This window comes from Dasypus novemcinctus, chromosome 5, assembly GCF_030445035.2.
Source record: "Dasypus novemcinctus isolate mDasNov1 chromosome 5, mDasNov1.1.hap2, whole genome shotgun sequence".
Taxonomy (NCBI): domain Eukaryota; kingdom Metazoa; phylum Chordata; class Mammalia; order Cingulata; family Dasypodidae; genus Dasypus; species Dasypus novemcinctus.
Window position 1 is genome coordinate 36,563,592 of NC_080677.1, and position 25,002 is coordinate 36,588,593.

The 25,002-nt window shown below is 34.7% G+C and overlaps 1 protein-coding gene across 3 annotated transcripts in view; it reads left to right on the plus strand.

Moving 5' to 3' along the window:
* The window catches only part of HYCC1 (hyccin PI4KA lipid kinase complex subunit 1), a 116,800-nt gene that overhangs the window by 64,661 nt on the left and 27,137 nt on the right, over window positions 1-25,002 (plus strand). For all 3 annotated transcript variants that reach the window (XM_058296886.2, XM_071215122.1, XM_058296887.2), the window contains 8 exons: window positions 4,987-5,088; window positions 9,169-9,348; window positions 10,306-10,386; window positions 10,885-11,000; window positions 11,385-11,480; window positions 19,499-19,615; window positions 21,605-21,692; window positions 22,641-22,800. In XM_058296886.2, coding sequence (XP_058152869.1) covers window positions 4,987-5,088; window positions 9,169-9,348; window positions 10,306-10,386; window positions 10,885-11,000; window positions 11,385-11,480; window positions 19,499-19,615; window positions 21,605-21,692; window positions 22,641-22,800 — 940 coding nt within the window. The remainder of the gene's footprint in view (window positions 1-4,986; window positions 5,089-9,168; window positions 9,349-10,305; window positions 10,387-10,884; window positions 11,001-11,384; window positions 11,481-19,498; window positions 19,616-21,604; window positions 21,693-22,640; window positions 22,801-25,002) is intronic.

Genomic DNA, 25,002 nt, shown 5'->3' on the forward strand with positions numbered 1-25,002 from the left:
GAGGGGTTGGATTGGAATTGGAAGAATCAGTATGAATTCATGGGAAATGTGTATATTATATATGTTTATGATATATGTATGAGTGTGTGTGCATATATACATTTCCTAGCTTTCTTCACTGAGAGGGCAAAATGACACCCCAGTAACAATGAGTGTACCAAGCACCCAGATCTTGTTTTCTAAATGCCATCTTCCACTAAAAGAAACTACGGTATGAATAAAGGTAAGTATTATCTAGGTAATCTTTTATAATATAATATACTGAATATGTAATATTTTATTAGCATTTTTATGAATTTACTTCAAGAGTAAGGAAACTTCCATTGGGTTGAAGAGAAATGAAATCATGGGTCCCCTGAAATAAAAAGTAATTTAGGGAAATGGACTTGGCCTAGTGGTTAGGGTGTCCATCTACCACATGGGAGGTCCGCGGTTCAAACCCCGGGTCTCCTTAACCTGTGTGGAGCTGGCCCGTGCACTGTGCTGATGCATGCAAGGAGTGCCCTGCCACGCAGGGGTGTCCCCGCGTAGGGGAGCCCCACATGCAAGGAGTGTGCCCCGTAAGGAGAGCCACCCAGTGCGAAAGAAAGTGCAGCCTGCCTAAGAATGGCGCCAACCACATGGAGAGCTGACACAACAAGATGACGCAACAAAAAGAGACACAGCTTCCCGTGCCTCTGACAGCAGCAGAAGCGGACAAAGAAACAAGACGCAGCAAATAGACACAGAGAATGACAACCAGGGTGGGGGGAAGGGGAGAGAAATAAATAAATAAATCTTAAAATATAAAAAAGTAATTTAGTTGCCCTCTACCCCCTTGCAATATTAAACTAACCCTATTTTCAATCAATTTGATATAACAAATATTTCACATTGTCTTCAGGTCTATAATATAATTGGTTAAAGGGAAGGTTTTCCTTATTCTTTAGTTAATTTGGTTGATACGCCTGAAAATTATTTTGATTGTTACTCTGAATTGTGTTTTTTGGGGCTGAATTCAGCACTGTGTTTGATAAAGAGATTAAAGTTATATGAAATTAACAGCATACCAGAGGAAATAGAAGATAGAAAAGTGCTTGGGAATAATTTTGTTAGGTAGTTTAAAAATTAGAGTAAGTATGTCTTTTGAAGTGATTTGTGATGTTAAATTACATATTTGGTTAAAATATTCAAGGAAGGAGGTTTGAGGGTATATACATATAGTTAGAAAAGCCTGTGCTTGGTTGTTTAATAACTGTGGTGCTAACTAGGCCAAAGTCATGGATTGAACAAGTGGTACAAAGTACACTGGGCTGGGAGTCATAACCCTTTAATCTAATCCTAATTCTTCCACTAGGTGATTTTATGACATTGGACAAATCACATAACCTCTCCCAGGCTCAAAATCCTCATGAGGCCCCTAACAACATTGCCCAATCAAAGCCCTAATCATAACTTAATCACTCCCAGGTACAGACCAGATTGCAAACATGATCCAGCATCTATATTTGGAATTCATAACCATATCAAACTGCTACACTCCACCCTCTGAATTCCAAAAGACATTACAATATTCTAAAAAACCTTAAATCAGTAACAATGCAAGTACTAAATCATATCACAATCAATTTAAAGAAATACAGTTTGTCTGTGGGCAAAGTCCTGTCTGCTATAGCCCTCTGAAACTTACAAAACAATTTATCTGTTTCCAGTACATAAATGGACAAAGGATAAACATTTTCATTACAATAAGCAGAAATCAGGAGGTAAACCTGGTCTTGGGTCCTCTACAGTTCAGCAAACCTGCAGGGCATCCTCCATTCAATTTCAGTCTTACAGTCATTCTTAAGGTGATGGTTTCTTCTCCTTGGTGCTTTGTGGGAACCTACCCTTTCCACATGCTTGCCCAATCCTCATCAGCGCCCTAATGATGTGGACCAATCAAAGCCCTAATCATAACTTAATTGCACCCAGGTACAGACCAGATTACAAACATATTCCAGTATCTATTTTTGGAATTATAACCATATCAAACTGCTGCAAGGAGGTCTGTGAAAAAATGCTTTTTGTTCTTCACTGTTTCATGGTCACAGCCTGAACTCCTAATGTCATAACTTCATGTAACAGTCCCTCAAATGTGCAGAGCCAGCACAGTTTGTTTTGTGAAAACCTAACTACTAGTATTATTTTGGGGCTTCAGAAAAACAATCGAGTATCTGTCTTAGCAGTGGGCCTTCATTTGCATTGTCTTTATATATCATCAGAGTGATTAGAATAGGACATCATTATTTTAAGGTTTTTCTGAATAGTTCAATCTGTCTTTTCAAAGTTTATTTGTAAAACATTATCTTTCATATTGTATTGTATTTTTCTTTATATTGTGTGTAGCTTTATCTAGCAGATTCCCAGACTCTTAATTTTTTTTGACTTTTCAGTAGGCACTGAGTCTCAAATATGTGACTCAAAATCCAGTCTTATGTGTGATGCTTTTGGGCAGGATTGTTTTGTTTATTGGTTCTCCACCCATCTGTCCATCTTCATTAGTTCTCTCCCACCCAACCATATCACACCCTTTTATTTTTTTAGACCATCTGCCAAATGATACTTTAGTATGAAGCATCTGTCTTTTTCTTCAATTTTGCCAAGACTTATTTCCCATTATTACGTTTTCATCTCCAGTTTTGTCTACTGAAATACGAGAAAGTTTAGCTGGTATTGATTGAAAGCCTAGTACCTTTGAACTAATACAGTACAAGAAAATTTAAATGTTTGCTGTAGCGTTATTTAAATTCATTTGGCCTTTTAGAGCTTAAGTTTTACGAATAACTTTTATAAACACAGCAGTTATATTTTCTCCCCTTCTACAGACACAAATAACTTTTCCCATATTCATGAAACAAAATAGTGACAGAATTATGAATAAATGTAATAGTTTGGGAAGCAAATGTGGCTCAAGCAGTTGGATTCCTGTCTACCATAGGAGGTCCAGGGTTCGATGCCCAGGGCCTCTTGGTGAAGGCAAGCTGGCCTGCGTGGCAAGCTGGCCCACGCGGAGTGCTGGCCTGCATGAGGTGCTGGCCTGCGCAAAGTGCTAGCCTGCATGGAGTATGCGCAGGAGTGTTGCCCCATGCAGGAGTGCTGCTCCACACAGGAGCACTGGCCCATGTGGAGAGCTGGCACAGCAAGATAACACAACAAAAAGGGACACAGGAGAGATAATAAGAGACACAGCAGACCAGGGAGCTGAGGTGGTGCAAGAGAATAATCGCCCCTCTCCCACTCTGGAGGGTCCCAGGATTGGTTCCCAGAGCTGCCTAATGAAAATACAAGCAGACACAGAAGAAAACACAGTGAATGAACACAGAGAGCAGACAATGGTGGGAGGGAGGAGAAATAAATAAAAAATCTTAAAAAAAAAAAAAAAAGTAATAGTTCACTAATTTTTGGTATACCCTTCCTCTCATTTAGTAGTATTAGCCTAGGTTCAAGGTATTTTCTAGAGCTTGTGTTATTATCCTTTGACCTTTGGCTGTTACATAACCGAAAATTTTTAATTCATGTTTTTAATGATTGTTTCAGCTTCTGTCTACATAGTACATATGATAGTTTTCTCTTCATTAATAATTTTTAAGATTTATATTTCAACTCACTTAAAATTCTTATATTTATACTTAGTTATGTATATATTCACATACTATATATAATATATTTTATATATATAATTTAGGTTCATTTCCATTCAGTAGGTTAGAGAGCAGCTGTTTGTTTATTTTACTATTTTTCCTTTTATATAAATTTTACTGGTATTAGATTACTCTTGATCAAGTGACAGAAATAGAATGTTGCTTGGCAATCTTTTGTTGCATGCTTTTGAAGTATTGAAGAAAGTCCTAATCTCTTCTTTATGTAATCAGTAGGAGTGAAACTATTTTTTCCCCCTGCTGGAGAATGGTGGGAGACTTCCAAATAATTCGCATTTACTTACCATTCTGATAAACAAAAGTCTCATTAAATTAAAAAAAAGAATCTATTTGCTTACATATCCTGAGGTGAAATATGACCTATTTTTACAGAATCTGCTGATGTCTAAACAGTGACCAATTTTAATTATTTTTCTCTTCATATATAATAAATTTCCTCAGCAAAGATTTGAGTATAAGGCCTTGTGTTAAGTATTGTGGATGGAGAGATAAGATAGTTCTTGGCCTCAAGAAGCTCACAGTAAAGTAAAAATGAACAAAATATCCTTATTATAAAACTTTAAGTGGTTTAATTTCCTACATGTATTTATACACACATTCACAAATATGTATACTAGCCATAACCCATGTTAAACAATGAAATATAAAGATAATGGAACATGTATGGAATAGTGTGTTTCTTAGAATTACTTTTGGGAGCACCTTGAGACATGGTATCTACTACAGGATTAGACATTTTTGGGGTGAAGGAGAGTAATTCAAGTGAGAAAGAATAATGACTTGGGAGATATATTAAGGAAGGGGTGTTCTGCAGAAGGACAGGTTTTTAACATTGTTTATAATGAAATGTTTATTTCACATTTCCCTAAAACCATCTGAATTTACTACTAGAATGCTATCTCTTCCCCTTCCTCTCTGGTCGAGGTGTCCTTTCTGGATGGTGCTGGTACCAGGGTGGTGCTAGTAACCTGTGATTAATGGTCCATAATTTAAACATTAGGAAAATTTGCATGTTAGTATCGTGAATGTTGTTTTTTCCAGTTCTGAGAAGTCTTATGTTTTTTAATAACATAAACAACATCATTTTAAAGTTTACAATTCAATGATTTTTAGTGTGTTCCCGATATTGTGCAAAGATCACCACCACCTAATTCCAGAACATTTCTGTCATCCCCAGAATAAATCCCGTATCTGTTAGCAGTCACTCCCAATTCCCTCTTCCCTCTAGCCCATGACAACCACTAATCTACTTGCTGTCTTTATGGACATTTCATATAAATAAAATGTATTTAAAAATTTTTTTTAGACGCTACCAGAAACATCTTTACCAAATTATGCCACAAATTTGAAAGACAAGAGTTCTTTAGTTTCATCTCTATATAAAGTTATCCAGGAGCCACAAAGTGAGGTAAGGACTTCTACAATTTGTTATGTTAGTAGTATTCAGTTGATCAATTTTAAATTTTTTTATTGTGGAGTTTAACATATTAAAGTATAAGAAACATATGTTTAACACAGTAATAAAATGAACTCCAGTGTACCATCACCACGCCAAGAAATAGAATTATTACCATATTCCAAATGCCATCTTTAATAATATTCCTCTTCCTGTTTTTTTTTTTTCCTGCATCAGTACATTTATTTATTCGATAAACATTTGCGTACCTGTAATGAGTCAACTGCCTCAATGAGGCAATAGGGAAAGTTGAATAATTCATGGTCTTTATCCTGATGGAGTAAAAGGGGAGAAATAAGTGAGCACATGCTTTCAGGGAAATGTTTAATTGAGTCTACATGGATAAGTGCAAATTTTCCAAGTGTGCAAGGTGAAAGAACATTCCAAGCAGAGGGGATGGTATTTCGAGGTATGAGAAGATGCAAATTATGTAAAGAATGGAAAGTAGTTTGGTCTGACTGGTGCTTTTCCCCATCTTTCCCTGTTTCTTCTTGTCCCCCTCCCTCCCTCCCTTCCTCTCCCTTCCTTCCTTCTGTCCTTTCTTCAAGCTGATAAAGTATTCAGCCTAATGAATGTGGCAAAGAGAGTGGTATTTTATATTCTTAAAAGACAGCTGAATTCTTAAAATGTATTTCAAAGTAGTTCTAAAATATAACAGTGTAAAATACTTTAACATCCTAACATTTTTGCTCTTTAGAATATTTTGTACCTTAATTTGGAAATACTGCTAAAAAGTTAATGTTGTCTTTGGCATCTTTGAAATTTTAGACATAGGTTCTGGTGTTATTTGAAGTTAGTATCTGGTGTTATTTGAAACTTAGTATTTGGATTTTATTAATAGTACTTTTTCTTTTATTCATTTAATGAATGTTTGTTGAACACATATAATGTGCCACGGGACCACTTGGGAATATAACAGTGAACAAAGTAGACTAAATTCTTGATCTAATTGATTAGAATTTGTATGTTATTAGATGAGATAGACATAAAACAAAATAACTAAATATATAATAAAATGCCAGTTAATGATAAAAGCTATTAAGATAAAGTGAAGTGGGGGGATATGTGTAGGAACTGAGTAAGTAATGGTTAAATCAAGGTCTGAATACATTAGAGGGAGAAAATCCAACAAAAATCAGAGACAGAATCTTTCAAAGAGACAGAATGCTAAGTACAGAACTCTGAGCTGGGTATATATGGTACGTTAAACTATCGAGAGACCCGTGTAGTACAATGCATTTTACCAGAATGGAGCTTTTAGTTGACTATAACTCTAAAATAGGCCTATGATTAGAGGCTAACAGTGCTCAAGTCTGTCATGAAACCAGCTGTTTTTCTGAAAGAGCCACAGAGAGTCTCTTTGGGGTTCAGGAGTAAGGAGCTCAGAGGCAGGGGTGGCCACTGGCACCTGGATGGTAATGTCCCTCCAACTTTTCTGTATCATTTTCCTACTCGTGTTCCTTAGTAATTGTTCAATGCAAACATTTTTACAAGATTTCACTTATAAAAGTATCTAAACATGACTCTTTTTCATTTTCTATCCTTGGCTTAGTCTTTGAAGAGCATTTTTGTCACATTTCTATTACCACTACAAATCTTAGGGTATAGACTTCTAACTCATGAGTGGATTGTTGTAAAAGTTCATTTGTAACTTAGTTGTTTTAGAACCCAGAATGTAGGTAGAATAGAGGGAAGGTACATGGTGATAAATTTCTCATTATACCTTTAAAAAGCCCATTTAACTCATAAAAATTACCTTAGATACAGTTCTCTGTTAATAGTACTGTAAAACCTAAATACCCTATATGACAGTGTTTCCATGAGAATATATACTCAAAATTTCAACCTAGACACTAGGAACGAAATATATTCTAATGCTCCGTTGCTTGCCTTGAACATATTCAAGTTAGGTAAGTCAGAGATTGCCTATATTTTCCAAATTGTATACTGTTTCCTTCTTGATATTTTTTATGTATGTTTGTAAAGGAGTCATAAAACCTAGCTCTCGGTTTGACCCTTGTGAGCTGTGTGATTTCGTCATGGTTGTATAGTGTCTGTCTCAATTTCTTTATATGGAAAGTATAGATAATTATATTCTTACTTAAAATGTTTTGGGAATGAATGGGTTTCTGTATGTGAAAGTACTTTATAAACTGAAAAGCATTCTACATATATTGGTATTAATCTGGATTGGCTTACTATGAATAATTTCATTTAATCTTGTTTTTCTTTAATTCTTCATTTCTAATACGAATGCAACATATAATTTTTACCTCCCCATTGAAACTCTTCATTTTTTTCTGCTTTTATAACTCAAAATTTTGGATTTTAAACTGGTTATAAAGCCTTTTGAGTGTGTTTTGATTAAATCTGATTGTGGGAGAATGGATGTAGCTCAAGTGGTTGAGTGCCTGCTTCCTATGTATGAGATCCCAGGTTTGATCCCCAGTACCTCCTAAAAGCAAACAAACGAAAAAACCAACTCTCATTGGGGACAGGATGTAGCTCAATGGTTGAGTGCCTGCTTCCCATGTACTGGGTTCAATTCCTGGTCCTTCTAAAAAAAAAAAAAACAACTGATTATGCCTTTATGCAACTCCCTTGAATACATTTTTAAGTAAGTTTTCATAGTTTTGTGGATGCTTGTTAGACTTTATCAATTGATTTAATTAGAGCTTTCACAGGAATTTAGAGATAAGTGATGTGATAGATCACAATACAAGGTTCTTGTCTGGCCTACAAAGGAATTTTTAAAAACTCCCTCAAAAGCTAAACATCCCCTGACCAATTTTTCCTTTCTTCCTGCCTCTCCAATCCCATTCTTTCAAATTCCTATCCTAAAAACTTGCTGCTATGTGTGAATGGGGTTACTTTACCACCTACCCCTTCAGTTTCCTATTAACTTTGCCATGGCCACAGAGGGTGTCTCTTGCACCCTAAAGACTATTTTGAGAGTTAAAAAAAGTATTCCTTATGGAAGATTGTCATGTTAGATAATTTTTCAATTGGGAAAAAAAAGACTAGTTTGACTTTGTCAATAATATTGAAGTGCCAGTCTTTGCTATACCTTATATAAATATTATTAACTTCAGTTATACCCAGTTTACTTTACATAGTCAACTTATTTGAAATCAAAACATTCACTGCAAATTAGTTTCTTTTCATTATGATTATTTGTAGTAGAAAATCCATTTAATAAATTTATTGCCTAAATTAGGGAATTACAGTTTATTGAAAATATAATAGTCTTATGGTTTCTCTGATAAATCAGTGTCCCGTGAATATCTTGACATATTTGATTATGACATGTTTGTGAATGTGACCATTGTATATGCTTTAAGACAATATTACTTATGAGAGTCACTTACTTTGCCTTTCAAAATTAAAAAAAAACATGCTGTGTATTAGAAAGATACAGTGAACTCTTTTAACTGGATAATGTTGAGGTGGGATGGGGAGAAGAAAAGATTATCGATAACTCCAAATCATGTTTAAAACAAACAGTAGTGTTTATTATTATCCAATGATGATAAGGATCCAGATCCAGGGGCTCAGAAATTCTTCAGTCACCCCTTAACACCAATCAGTTTGGTCAGCTGCTGCCTAATTATAAGCTCAATAGTAAGATATGACCATAATTACCCAGATTCCCATTTCAATTTCAGCCTTGTAGCCAAACATTTATATATTGGCATATTGCTTTACTAGGAAGAAGGATATTAAGGAAGAAACTTCCTACAATTTACCTATATTAAGAAGTAAAAAAAGACAGTTTTAATAACCATTATCTCAGTCTAACACTGATTATCTTAGAGTTTACAAAGTGCTTCCATATACACTTGTATTATTTGTATTTCCATCAGAGTCAGAAGGTTTACTAAAAAGCTTAACAATGAAGTTTGCTTCAAAAAATTTTTAAACGTTTGTGTATTTCAGTAATTACCCGTCAGAGAAAACCTTTTATTTGTATTTCATATAACAAAGTCAGTCAAATATTATTCGGTCATTGAATTAATGTTTCGCATTTTCCAGTTGTTAGAACCCGTCTGTCACCAGCTCTTTGAATTCTATCGCAGTGGAGAGGAAGAGTTGCTTCGATTTACACTGCAGTTTCTACCAGAATTGATTTGGTGCTACCTTGCAATCTCAGCCAGCAGAAATGTGCATAGCAGTGGATGCATTGAGGCTCTTCTTCTAGGGGTTTACAATTTGGTTTGTATTTAATGTAGTTAACTAAAATGTTTTTCAGCCAAAGCAAATAGATAACCCTGGATCGGAATAGTCATTCCCCAAGCTTTTTTTTTTTCCTTCTTTTTCATGGGCCAGCAGTAATCATATTTGTTTATTTTTACCAGAACTGTTTTAAGATTTGCGATTATTTATAATTTTTGTAAAGCTAATATTTGTTTTTCTAACTTCAGATGATTCATAGCACACAGTCTTCATAAACAGCTTTATGGGAGTTGGGAGGCACATGGATATATATATATAATCAGATCATTATACCTTTTTGGTTTGATTTTAGGCCAAAAGTCAGACCATTTCAGTTTTTTTATAGAGAAATCTGATCAGGGTTGCATTTTCAATTTTTTTAAACCTAAAATCCATTGTCTGTGAGTTATCTGTTTTGACCTTAAAAAAGTTTAGGAGAAAAGATCTAATATAATCTCAAGGGCTAAAATATCCAGCAGTAATTGTTTCATAAAATCTGCACTGTCTCCAGTTTTTTACACCATTGATTTGATATATAGTTTGCATTATTATATACTCATTAGCACGATATTCATTAGCATGATATTCTAGATAAATTTTGAGGTTTTTAAAATGGAAAAAGAAATTTAAGGTCTTTTTCTTGATATCTTTTGTAAATATGTTAATTTATTTAGAAAATATAACTTGTTGCATGTGGAAAATTAATGATTATTAAGGAATTATATCTTTCAGCCATCCAGAAAACTGTACATTAGTAATTTTTAAAAGTGAAAGCATGTACATTGTAATTACTGGTGTTTATCAGTAATTGAGGGTGGATTATCATGGTTTAAGGTTTTAGTTGACTTAAAAATTCCTTTGTACTTACATGTTTTTTTCATGTAGACTAACAATTTAAATTTAGCTTTTAAATTTGTGTGCAAAAATATTTTAAGATATTTTCTTTCACTTTTGTAGGAAATAGTTGACAAACAGGGACATAGCAAGGTATTGAGTTTTACGATTCCATCTTTATCCAAACCATCTGTTTATCATGAAGTAAGTACATTTTCTCAAAGTAATTTTACTGGTCTTAAATTTTGAAGTTGCCATAAATTAGGGTTTAGTTAGTGAGGTAAAAAAAATCAATGAGTTTATTAGTACCTCAAAAAGTATGTAACACTACACAAAGTAATTTTTAATCTCAAAGCAAAAGAAGAAAGCAAAATCATTAACCTTTAAGCTAATCTGATAGTAAAAGATCTATTGAAAGTTCCTTTTTGAAATATTTCTATTTCCTGATGGATGAGACTAGTTTGCTTTTTTTTTTTTTGCGATTATATATTGCTGTTAGAATTCTTTGAAGTTGAGCTGTTTTTTCTTATTTATGATTTGATTTTTATTTAATCTTTCCGAAAAAATTTGGTAGTCAGTCTTAATATTTATTTTTAATATATATGATGTTCATGGCAACCGTTTTTAGTGGTGTAATATTCCAAATATAAAATTTCAGCAAAATGGCTGTATTTTTTCTTTATTTAAATGTCTTGTCTTTAGCCTTCCAGCATTGGTTCCATGGCTCTGACTGAGAGTGCTCTATCCCAACATGGTTTGTCGAAAGTTGTGTACAGTGGACCTCATCCTCAAAGGGAGATGCTAACAGCACAGAATAGGTATACTATAGTGTGGAGACATAATTATTGTCCAGTCATACTGATTTTTAAAAAATTATTTCAGTAAATTATAATATGTTTAATAAGGTGTGCTAAAAATGTGTTTGGATATTGAGTCATTTTATAGAAGAGGGAAAACATGTTCTATATTAGTTGGTTGTACTTTGCTTCAGATGTTTTCTGGAACATTGTATTTTAAAAATAATTTTCATATGCTTATTACTTGGGAAGTCTTATTTTTCCTTTTAGTTTTATATTATTATTGGTATGATTATATTGTTGAGGTCTGTTTTGTCACATAACAACTCTCCCTGAAGACTTTAAATTATGTTTGACTTCTTAGAATTCTAAAGATTTGTGAATATTCTTTTGGTTTATTTTTAGGTTTGAAGTGTTGACATTCCTTTTGTTGTGTTACAATGCTGCCTTAACCTATATGCCCAGTGTTTCTCTTCAGTCACTGTGTCAAATTTGTTCAAGGTAAATTAAAATTCAGATGTTTTAAATAGGGAAATATATGATTTAGGATTATTAGTTTATAATACCTGGTTATTTTTGTTGTTGTTTATTAATCATTTGTTTAACACATTAAATAAGCTAATATCAAGCTCAGACTATCCAGCACATAAAAAGCTCACTGTAAATAATAGTCACAAAAAGTGTGACGAGGAGTGTAAAGGGGAATAACATTTAAATGGAATAGTTCCTTATTGGAAGAGTAATCATATTATATATCTAAAAAATGGAACTGTTATGACGTTTTAATTTTTGGCATGTGGTTAGTTCTATTTTGTTTGCTTTCTCTCTCTTTCTTTTCTTTCTTTCAAAAAAGTTGAACCAAGGGATTGGTTAAATAAATTATGATAGTCCTTGTGTATTCTATGCAAAGATTTAAAGATCCTAATATAGAAGAAATATTTAGTGATAATATATATGGTATGATTCCAGCAGTGGTTGAATATGACTAGAATATTAACATTGATTATCTCTAATTGGTGGAATTATGGTTTATTTTAATTTTTCTTCTTTGTGATTTTCTGTGAATATCTAAATTTTCCGTTATGAACATGTTACCTTTTTAAAACAGCGAAAAAAGGGAAGCGGACTTGGCCCAGTGGTTAGGGCGTCCATCTACCACATGGGAGGTCCACGGTTCAAACCCTGGGCCTCCTTGACCCGTATGGAACTGGCCCATGAGCAGTGCTTTTGCATGCAAGGAGTGCCGTGCCATGCAGGGGTGTCCCCTGTGTAAGGGAGCCCCATGAGCAAGGAGTGTGCCCTGTAAGGAGAGCTGCCAGTGCAAAAGAAAGTGCAGACTGCCCAAGAATGGCGCCGCACACACGGAGAGCTGACACAACAAGATGATGCAACAAAAAGAAACACAGATTCCCGTGCTGCTGACAACAACAGAAGCAGACAAAGAAGACGATGCAGCAAATAGACACAGAGAACAGACAACTGGGGCGGGGGGGGGGGGGGGGCGGAATAAATCTTTAAAAAAAAAAAAAACCAGCAAAAAAGACAGAGAAAAGCAAGTAAATAAGGAAAAATATGGAATTAAGGAATTTGTAGAATGATTTGGAGAAGTTATTTAGATAATACAACTTTGGAGAACTAGCCAAAAGCAGAGTACATAGAACAATTCTTAGGATCAAATCAAATCAAAACAAAATAAAACAACAAACAAAATAGTAGTTGATTCTGAGTAGGCTGGAAAGCAACCAGAGTGAGAATGGGGACAACAAAGCAAGGGACCTGGTAGAAAAGCTGGAGAAGAGGAGAGAGTCATTGAGAAGATTGCTAAAATAGAGCATAATTACATTTCCTGGACCTTGAGAGATGGCACCAATATGCCATCTCTCACACTTACCGTGTCTTTCTAACATATATTTTACTTTAAGTCATTTAAAGACAAAGGTGTCTAGACTTTTGAATTTCACAGATCTATAAAATTTTAAAAAGCTGCAGTGAGTGGGGTAGCTACATAGTGTTGCCAACTTTAAATTTTGACAAGTCATTGTATTATAAACATCTGCCGTCAACATTTTTTCGTTAAAAGGAAAACTATTTTAATACCAAAACATGGGGGAAGGTTGGCAGAGAAGGACAACAATTTGTAAATTAAAAACAGAATAAATTTAGCATTTCCTGTTTCTCCTTTCAGTATGGTCCAAGTGAAAATTTTGCTATGTACTAAAACAGTTGTAGGACATATTTTATACCAGGTCATTCATTGTTGGAAGAACTTAGAGTTGATTTTTTATTGCTTATTATTTTATTTGTAAACTTCTTTTTACCTATCTAAATCTTGCCCATCCTTCACAACCAGATTAAAATCATCTTTTCTCCAACTCCCTGAGCACGATTTTGTGTAGTGTTCTTTTGAGGAAAGTGATAGAAAACTCAGCCTTTTTTAGATCTCTAAGTTCAAAAAGTAGAATGAGGACAGAAAATGTGCATTACTTTGTAGTCAATTTTTTTTCTTTCTTTTTCCCTTACTCTTTTTCTCCCCTTTTTTCCTTTCCTCACCCCACTTTTTAAAAGACAGTGCAGAAAGAGAATAGATTTGGAAATTTATTAGTTTTATTTCATACTTTATATATTTTATCTAAATGGCAATAAAGTAGAACTGGACCAAATTTTAAATATACCTCAAATTAAAAATTAGAAAAACAAGTGTTTCCCTCTTTCAGGCTAGTTTCTACTCATTGGTCTGATCTGATAATAGTAGTTAGCCTAACTTTCTTTTCTATTTTAGGTTCTTGTAAATTCATGAAAAACTGTCCAAGTACCCTAACTGGAATGGGCCTTCTTTCTATTCAGTTTTGTGATTCAGAATGTATAGACAACAACCAAAAAAGTTTACTTTAAGTGGAGCAGGCGTAGTTCATTGGTTGTAGTTCATTGGTTGCGCACATGGTTTGCATATATGAGGTCCCAGGTTCTATGTCCGGCACCTCCTAAAAAAGTAAAAATAAAAAATATAATAAGTTTACTTTCACTTTAAGAAATCCTAGAGGGAAGCAGCTGTAGTTCAATTAAGCGCCTGTTTACCATATGGAGAACCTGGGTTTGATCCCCGGGACCTCCTGGTAAAAAAAAGAAAAAAGCCATCTCAAACCTGCAGTGAGTAGAGAGGCGCACCAGAAAGATGATAACACATCCAGGTAGTGAGAAAAAAAAAGAATGAACAGAGAATGAGAACAGTGTTTCTTACTTATAAATTGCTGTTCAGAACTTCTCCCAGAAATTTTTGATGCCTTCCGAAGGGTTTTTATTTTAACAGGGTTTAAGAAATTTGGCATGTATCTATTTGTGACCATAAAGTAAGGTTATTTCAAATATAGGGATTATGCCACTTGGCGTATCTTTCTTAAGGTTGAGTCTTTATGTTTTAGATTTGTAAAAAGAAACCAGAGAACTTAAGGATATATATAGTATGGCTGAATGGAGGAGTAGGCATTCATGGGGCATGTAGCTTTTTTGTTTTATGTTTGTTCATCTTCTTATTTAAACTCAGTGAAGGGTCTATGAGAGAATAATATCCTTGAATAGAGGGAGATCAGAAAACTGAAGAGTTAACTAGAGAATATTAAATACTAAAAGAAAGGAATGGAGAAAAGAAGATATAAAGATTATCACTTAGTGACCCAGCTGGATAGGACTAGACTGTTTTGGTCTCAGCTCAAAGGTCTCAGCCTTCCATGACCGTCTTTTCTAATGTAGCACCTTACCACCCCAGATTATTTCTTTATAGCACTTGTAACTATAATTATCTTTTTGTTTTTGATGTTTCTGTCAACTGCTGGAAACCCTGTGATGTCAGGAACTTTGTTTTGTTCACTGCTCTATTCTCAGTTTTGTGCCTACCATATAGTAGGACCTTAATAATTATTTGTTAAATGAATGAATGATAGATGCTCTCTTCCACTTCAGATTTTTTATTCTATCAGTAGAATTATGATTAAAAGAAATAATTGGGTTTTCACTATTAAAAAATGTTTCATTGATAAATGCAGAACTGCTGGAGTCAATTTTTAATGGAGTCAAATTTTAATATTAATAGCTATGAAAAACTAATCCTTTGCATTTCTGAATAAAGGTTTTAGGTAAGCTTTTTTAAAAAAAATGACCATATGAGTAGCCAGTACAGAAAATGAGAAAATCCAGAATCTTATTTCCCCTGGGAATCTTTCCAGTGTGTTTGTATTTGAGCACATTCTCTCTCTAGTTCTTACCTAAAGTAAACTTAAAAAGTTGATAGACCATCCTAGAACCATGGCAAAGTTGTTTTAGGAAAAAAGTTGTGGAATAACAGCAACAACTTTTCTGACCATATCCTACCGCCTGAATCCTACTCTTCTTTCCTGATTTTCTAACCTGTAGATCCAATAACCATCTCCATCAAAATGTCCCATAGATACCTTGTAAAAGTTGGGACTTTTCATGTTGCAGCTAACTGAAATTTACATTAAACTAGATAATACCAAAGGAAAAATTCCTTGGCCTTTTTTTTTTTTTAAGATTTGTTTATTTATTTCTCTCCCCTTCCCCCCACCCCCATTGTCTGCTCTGTGTCCATTTGCTGTGTGTTCTTCTGCATCCTTGTATTATCAGGCGGCACTGGGAAACTGTGTCTTTTTTTGTTGCATCATCTTGCTGCGTCAGCTCTCCATGTGTATGGCACTGCTCCTGGGCGGGCTGCGCTTTTTTCATGCGGGGTGGCTCTCCTTGTGGGGTGCACTCCTTGCACTTGGGGCTCCCCTACACGGGGGACATCCCTGCATGCCATGGCACTCCTTGCATGCGACAGCACTGTGCATGGGCCAGCTCACCACATGGATCAGGAGACACTGGGTATAGAACCCTGGACCCTCCATATGGTATGCACGCTCTATCAGTTGAGCCATGTCCCCTTCCCTCCTTGGCCTTTTTGACTTGGGAAGAGCAGGAATGGAGCTGGACTCAGGATCACCTGGATCCAGAGATTAAAATGTTACCATCTCTTTCATCTCAGCTTTTTTATTTTTTGGCATTGTACTTTCCTTCTAAAGATGAACTTCTTCCATGTAGTAAGAACATGTAGTGAGTACAGACACCTAAAAGCTTATATTGTCTATTTTTAGTGACCCCAGAAGAAAGAACATCTTCTCTCCCAGCTTCAATATGGAAAAAGAAAAAATCCAGCAAAATATGTTCTGTGCCAGGCTGGGATCATGTTAGATATTATTATTGGAAGAGTAGTGTATCAGTTTTAATATTGGTTTGGCTATTTTAACAGATAAATAATAGTAACTTAAATAAGAGAAACATTTATTTCTCTTTCATGTAAAAATGCTCTAGGAGTAGTCTGGCTATGTTTATAAAGTGTGCAGGCTCCTTCTGTCTTGGGATTCTGCCATCCTCTTTGGTATTACCGTTGTCTTTATGATAATGGATTTCTACTACTACATCTTACTACTACATCTTTCTCCTATCTTGCAAGGAGGGAGAAAGAGAGTCGAAGGCATGCAGTTGCTTTTTAACAGCTATCATGTAGAAACTGTACCATTTCACTTAACAGACCACTGTCCAGAACTTAGTCACATGGGCACACCTATATGCAAGGAAGGCTAGGAAGTGTGGTTTCTAGCAGAGTGGCCATTGTCCTAGCTAAAATTGTCAGGGGAGAGAAGAGAGAAGCCTACCTTACATATATATTATTAGCATAAAGAAGGGGAAAATGGATGTTGGGGAATAATTAGTGATCTCTGTCACAGAAAATTTTATTGTTAGCCGTACCATAATCATGTGACTATATTGAGGGCTGGAGGTACTAGTAATAGAAGATGGGGAAAAGGAGAATGGCAGGCAAAGATAACATCTATACTCTATATTTAAAAATAAGCGTGTCTGAAACTTTTCATCTTTCTTCTAAAACAGTATGTCCTATTTGTCTTAATTAGTTAATAACACTACCATTCATCCAGCTATCGAAACTAAATGTGGGAATTATCCATTCCTCTTATTCCTTCTGTCTCACCCCTAATTATCTTCCAAGGTGTGACTCCAGTCCCACCCTTTCTCTTTCTCTCCACCATTCTTCTTTAGTTCAGGCCTGCTTCATCTTACTCCTTGCATATTTTGACTCTTCCACCATACCCTCCATTTTTAATGAACTCTTCCAGTATAGCCAATATATCACTCCCTTGCTTAAAACAAAACAAAAAGTTTTTGTTGCTTCCCATTGCCTACAGGTTAAAGCCTAGCAGGTCATAAAAGACACTCCATGATCTGACCCTTGCTAGCTTATTTCCTGGTATCTTAGCATTCCATCCTACTAAAATTTCCCATCTCCTCAAGGCTGTGCTGTTTCTTCCCTCTCTGCCTTTGCCCTTTCCTATAATTTCCTCCTGGAAGATACCACTTTTTCTTTAAGACTCAGTTCACACAGGAAGCACATTTGGCTCAATGATAAGAGTGTCTGCCTACCACATGGGAGGTCCAGGGTTCTATCCCCAGGGTCTCCTGCCCTGTGTGGAGCTGGCCCACGTGCAGTGCTAATGTGCAAAAGGAGTGCTGTGCCATGCAGGCGTGACCCCTGCATAGGGGAGCCCCACGTGCAAGGTGTGCACCCCATAAAGAGAGCCACCCCACTTGAAAAAAGTGCAGCCTGGCCAGGAGTGGCGCTGCACACACAGAAAGCTGATGTAGCAAGATGACACAACAAAACAAGACACAGATTCCTAGTGCCGCTGACAAGAATACAAGCAGACACAGAAAAGAACACACAGCTAATGGACACAGAGAGCAGACAACTGGGGGAGGGGGTAAAGGGGAAGGGGAGAGAAATAAATTGAAAATAAGTCTTTAAAAAAAAAAGACTCAGTTCGCAGGAATCTTTTTCTGAAAAACCTTCTTCGACTCTCCATTTCTTCCCCTGGAATTTACCACTCTCTGCTTTGCCACTTCTGTAACTTTTTCATTGTAAGTATTTGTTTACTACAGTCTCCATGATTAGATTATGAACACAAGGTAGAAGGTATAAGAAAATAAAATTTTCTAAGTATGCTTCTTTAGATAATAGAAGAGGAGTCTATTCTAGTTATATATAAGCTTCTGTAATAGCAAACAAAATTTAAGATGATTTTATTTCATGTACAGCTAATTTTTCTGTTTCCCTGTTTATCTTTTACTCTTGGCTCAAAAGACTTCTGATATTGTCCTAATAACAAATGACTTTGTATATATTCTTTAAAGTTGTTTCGAATTATTGATAATTTTGAAAAGGTTCGTGGTATACTTGGGCATTTTAAATTGAAGGCCTTTAGAGTCATTGAGTAGAGGAAATACTAAATTCCAGGCAGTGATTGCATGGGCTGAGGGGATAAATAATTACAATCTACTGGCTAGTACTATATTAAGTAAAAGTTATATTATATCAACCATAGCATAATATAAGAACACAGCTCCTGTCCAGTGTATACGTTTATTAAAAATAGAAAATTACTGTTTATTTTTTAAAGCAATGCACGCTGATCATAAGAAATTTAGGAATTACATATAAATATAAATAAGAAAATAAGTCAGATATAATCCTGTAGCTCAGAGATAACTCTTTGACTTTGTGTACATTCTTTTTTACAGTGACACACATCATACCCCTATTTTTTTTTTCCAAAAAGGGATTATGCTGCATGTATTGTTTTGTACAGTTTTTTCATTGTTATTAAAATAGACTTTCAAATCATCATGTTTAATTCTTTCATCGTATTCTGTGAATAATTTATCTAATTGGTCCCCTGTTTGGACTTTTAGCTGTCTTCCTATTTACAATAAATACTCCTTTACTTTATTACTTCTTAATTGTAAATATTCCTCATTATAATAAATACTCATTTGCATTTCAATTTTGTTTTTTTGTAGTTTCTTTTAAAAATTTTAGTAAAATCTATTGAACTTTCTTTCTACATTTGTTATCCTGTTTAGGCATTTCTCATGTGAAGAATAGATAACTATTTGCTTATGCTTTATCTCTTTTGTAGTTTTTTTAACATTAAAATTTTAATCCATCTGAAATTTATTATGGTGTACAATATGAGTATTAAAGCTAATTTTATAGTAATTTTGGGAGCCTGCAGTTTATGTCAAATCCTTTGTGAGGAATAGAAGATCATATCATAGGTCTATTTAGGACCAGTGGTGCCAAGTTCCACATAATAGGTTTTGCTGTAGCCAGAAATTATTGGTAATTGAATTGACCAAAATTAGTGACCCAACAATGAGAACCTGGTTCACTTACTATATATTAATGTACCTCTAGCTTTATAATTTTTTTTCTAGTCTAGCTTACTCAAGAAGAAGTTATAGGCAAATGTACTGTTTAGGAAGATTCCTTGTTTCATAAAGATTGTTTGTTTTAAGAACATAGCTGGTACATTGTTGGCTTATAAATATTAAAATTAAAATAATGTACATTTTTACCAATTTCGCAAATATATTTATTTTGATCTTTCTAGAATCTGTGTTTGTGGATATCCTCGACAACAAGTAAGAAAATACAAAGGTATAAGTAACAGGATACCAGTTTCTTCAGAATTCATGGTGCAAATGTTAACAGGGATTTATTATGCCTTGTAAGTTTATCTCATATACAAAATAAACCTTTAATGTCTTTGAAAATATTACTATTTTATCACCTCAGTACATAAGCATAATTAGCATAGTTTGTGTGAAAGAGTATGAATCAAGGTCTTGATGATAATTATGTAAGGCTTATTTTTTAAAATTCTGAAGGATTTATACCCAATTAAGATAATTCATTTTTCTTTAATTCAAGAACAGAATGAAAATTAGTAAAACCTAAATCAACTTGTATTCCCTTTCTTTATTACTTTTTCACTATAATTTTCATATTGTTTTTTTCCCTTGAATATCTTTTTCCAATTTCCAAAAATTTTATCTTAAAAAAAAATTTTAGAGCTGTGATCAGAAATAGTTTACTATTTCTCAAATATTGAGACTCAGTGCTTAATGCCTTAGGACTAGTATTTTTCTTTGAACCTTATCTTTTACTTTGTAAAGATACCTTTTACTTAATATTACCTGGTACTTGGGGTGGGAGCTGGATTTCTAGAGGGTTTTCTCAATATTCCTGCTCCATCTTCAACTTTTGGCTTACCTATGTGCCTATAACTCACAGAAGGTCTCCTTTTACCTTCTTGTCTGATCTCCAGGAGTAGACTATTTTTGCTTGTTCTGAGTGTAGTAGCCTGCGTGGGAGGAGGGTGTAGGTAGAGGATATTCTCTCTTGTCTGGACCAGCCTCAGTCTTAGGCAGGCCCCATATCTCTGTTTTCTCAGTGATCCTGCCCCTCCTCAGTTGTAGGAGACCTCTCTTTATCTCAGCACAAGATGGTTTCCTGATTCTTCTCAAGGGTAGAAGTTTTATTCTTTTTTTCTTCCCTCAGAGCCATGATGGGTCTTCACCTGTACCTGCCCTGAGTCTGAAAGAGTTTGCTACTCTTTCCCCAAAGGCTTAAAAACTTTTGCTCATATAGGAGAAGAGTCTGGCTGGGTCTTCATACTTTTTCTATATGGGTGGCCACGTTCAGACCTAGACCACCAAGAGAAGCTTTCTCTGGTCTCTCGCCCTGCCCCCAGTTTTTCTTGTGAACACTAAGTGAGGTTTGTGAAGAAAAGCCTGTGCATGGGCACAAGCTCCCCCTGTATGTGTGCCCAGAGATTCTGTATTCTCATGCTAGTTCACACTTGGCTTTTAGCAATTGATTAAAAATTTTATCTGAGTTTTTCTTACCCATTGGCATTGTGGCCCATTTTTCCATAAAAGCACCTGTACTTCAGGCTGCTTGGTTGCCCCATGAACTCAACTCTCTTTGATAGGTCCTTGAAAAGGCATTATTTTGTAGATTATATTGTTTCTAGGTTGGGAACAATATTCTTTCTAGGCCTCATTTGCACTCTTGATGTAATAATTCATACTTATTTTGTTGGCAGATTATCAAGCCATTATATCTATTCATTTTTGTCACGTAAGCAGTTTTTATGAAGGGTTTGGCCATATCTTTGAAAATTATTCATATATATACTTTCTCCTTGATACCTGCCTTATTTTTGCAGCAAACATCATGTATGTACTTCTAATGACTATCAGAATGCAAAGAAGTAACTACACAGAATACTGCAAGCCACACTAATTGTAGATTCTCATAAAAAAAAAAAAAAAACTACTGTGGGAGTTACAGAGTAATTTTACCATAAAGTATTCTGAACATTATTCTAAGGTGTATAATTTGTTATGCTCAGACTTGCTTTGAAAGTGTAAAATACTTTGAAATTGTTCTAGCTTTTAAAAGTTTTGTTCTATAAATAGAGATGTTCTTTAGAAAAGAAATGTACATCTATAAAATTTTCTTTGCTATTATAGGCTTTCAGATACAATTGAAAGGAATTCAAAGATTTAAAAATACATTTTTAAGGAACATGGAATGCCATGCAATGTGCTAATATGATATGTTATTTTCCTCATTAAAGATAGTTTCTCATATTTTGTTATATAAAATTAAAATATTATACTTTTCTAATTTAATGTATTTAACTTTACAGTTATAATGGAGAATGGGATCTAGCTCAAAAAGCATTAGATGATATTATATACAGAGCCCAGCTGGAATTATATCCAGAGCCATTGCTGGTAGGTATCTCACTTATTTATATAAATTTTATAATTTAAGATTTGTCAATTTAGACCTATAAATTGAGAAGTAGCCATTCATAGTGCATTAATACTGTGTGTCATTAATACTCATTGATTTATGTTCCTGTTATATTAGGAAAATTTTATACTTGAAAAGGTATATATAATAAAATTTGAAAATTTCATTAGACTACCTAATACCTGGTAGCTTTTTTACTTACAAAAATTTTCTTAACATGCTTTAGCTGCATTTATTAATTAGCACTAGCCATTTGGAAATCTGATTTAATATTCAGAAATTTTATTTTATTTATTTATTTTTAAATATTTATTTATTTCTCTCCCCCTCCCCCCACCACCCCAGTTGTCTGTTCTCTGTGTCTATTTGCTGTGTCGTCTTCTTTGTCCACTTCTGTTGTTGTCAGTGGCACGGGAACTCTGTGTTTCTTTTTGTTGCATCATCTTGTTGTGTCAGCTCTCCGTGTGTGTGGAACTATTCCTGGGCAGTCTGCACTTTCTTTCGCACTGAGCAGCTCTCCTTATGCGGCGCACTGCTTGCACGTGGGGCTCCCCTACGTGGGGGACACCCCTGCATGGCACAGCAGTCCTTGCGCGCATCAGCACTGTGCATGGGCCAGCTCCACACGGGTCAAGGAGGACTGGGGTTTGAACCGCAGACCTCCCATGTGGTAGACAGATGCCCTAACCACTGGGCCAAGTCCGCCGCCTGGAAGTTTTAAATTTCATCACTTACATGGTATTTTTAACCATTAGATTCCTTCTGAGCTCTTTTCTCCTTACTCTAGAGAGTTTGTATCACTTATGAAATAGCTTGAAGAGAGTATTCTTTTTTAAAAATATGTTTAAAAATTAATATCATGTTTTATCTGATGCTATGATAGCATACTATTAATGTCAATTGTAAACTATATTTTTCCTTCTTAGGTTGCTAATGCAGTAAAGGCTTCATTGCCTCATGGTGCCATGAAATCTAGTAAGGAGGGTACCAGGTGTATTCAAGTTGAAATTACACCAACTTCCTCTAGAATATCAAGAAATGCAGTAACCAGCATGTCAATAAGAGGTCATAGGTGGAAAAGACACGGTAAGAAATGCCTAACTCTTCAAATTAGACCATTGTTGATTCTCTCATATTTCTCTCTAAGCTTATGATGCTATAACTCTAATTTTAGTAAATAGTACTACAGTGACCTGGAAGAGAGAATTGTTGTGTCATCCTTAACTCCTACTTTATTATCTACGAGTGACAGGCAATAAGGAAAATGGAGCTCCTTATGATACATGAATGGAAAATTATTTAAAAATTATATTGGCTTTTAAATGTTATTTCAGTAGAATAGGAAAGTAGGAAAATTCATTTTAAAGTTATTAATACATTTTATATTTCTCTTCATATTCTATTTGCAAATATTCCTTAATATTTCTTATTTCTGTACTATCTCTTTAACAAAGAGACTTGCATATTGAGTTATAACAATTAATAGGGACTTTCAACCATTTGTTCTGGATGTCCTGGAAAAGCATACCTTAGTATTGATGCAAATATAGGCATTTGTATTTTTCTCGAAGTTAATTTACTTCCAAGATTGTCTTTTGTTTGAGTATTCCTTTATGATTGCTTCATTTTATTATTTTAAAAATTTTATTGGACATTAATTTCTTCACCTTCTCAATGCTTTCCCATTTCTTTCTTTCCTTTTTAGATTTATTCTTCTTTATTTGATCTCTTATTCTTTTTATAACTTTATTATAGTAGCAGTAATCACTATAAGAAGATTACACTTCTTCAGAAGGTAACCACTAGATGGGAAGTAAAAGACTCCAAGCAGTCATGTATTATGTGTATTAAGGGTAAAACAAAATTCATTCTGTTTTATTCTTCCTGTAAAGTGAGATGAAAATAATAGGGCCTTTTGGTGTATTTGCCTCCAGTTGCCTCTATGGTTTCTATAGATAAAATGAAAGAGTGATAAAAATTAGGTTATTCAAGGCAAAATACAAAGTTGATAATGACAACATTTCCCATTGTTCCCACTCAGGGAATCTAGGTGATAGTATTTTTTTTTAAAAGGAATGATGATGAAATTAGTTAGCTTATCCAATGATCATCTTTTTCTTTTTTAAAGTTAGTATGACAGTTTTTTTTTTAAAGGAGGTACCAGGGATTGAACTTGAGACCTCATGTATGTGAAATGTGTACTCCACTACTGAGCTACACCCACTCCACAGTGTGACAATTCTTAAAAGTACTTTAGGGAAGGCATAAAAGAGGTGGTAATGTTTGCTATTAGCAAGACAAACTATGATACTATTTAAAATATACAGTCAGAGTCTAAACATGCTTCATTTTCTTTAGAGAAGTTATGCTACCTAATGGAGCTAGTTTACAGGTAAAAAGTCATTTAATTAGGTATGGTGGTACCTTGATTGATTTTTCTTTTTTGGCATTAATGGGTAAAAATAGGCATAGAGGCAATAAACCAGGCCATATTGGTTATTGTAGCCATAATTGCTCCCATACTACTACTGTCTAGTTCCCAAAAAACGTAGAGGTTATAGGAAATTTTAACCAAGGAAAAGCAGAAATGAATTTTAATTCCCTTTCTACTTTTTATTCTTGCTGTGTAGGTGGACATTTTGGGAATTGGGGGTAAAATACTTATGCCTTTGTGTATGTGTGAAAGGGAGGGTGTGTGTGCACATCTGTGCATGCATTAGCAGAATAAGATTACCCTGCAATAAAACAGCAACCATTTTCTAGAAATACAGGAAAATAAATCTCAAAACAAAAGAATACTTGAATATGTATGTCTTTTAGGTTCTTACAGATCTTCAGGTTCCATTTTTGCCACCACCTGAAGAGTTGGTACTCTGTGTTAGGACTACAGCCTCATTAAAGTGACCTTCCTTACCATCTATCCCCTTGCACTTACCCAACATGCATAACTCTTAACGTTCGGGTAACTCCTGTTTATGGTAACAAAAAAGTCACAGATGAGACTGTAGAAGATAATAAACTACAGAAAGCAAATTAGGTACGCTTAGCAGGTACAGAATACAGGGTCTTGTTTGCCCTTTAGTTTACCTATAGTGTGAATTCCTTTTATCCAAATGGTTTCCAAAATTTTCCTAGTTTAAGGTCCTTCTTATTTGTCTCGACAAGTAGCTTGTGTTCTCCCTCTTTTTAAAAGGATTGTCTTGGCTTTTCTTCTAGAGCAGTGTTTCTCATTACCATTTTCGCCTGAAATAAAAACTTTACTGTCCATCCTTGTGGTCCTTCTTCCTA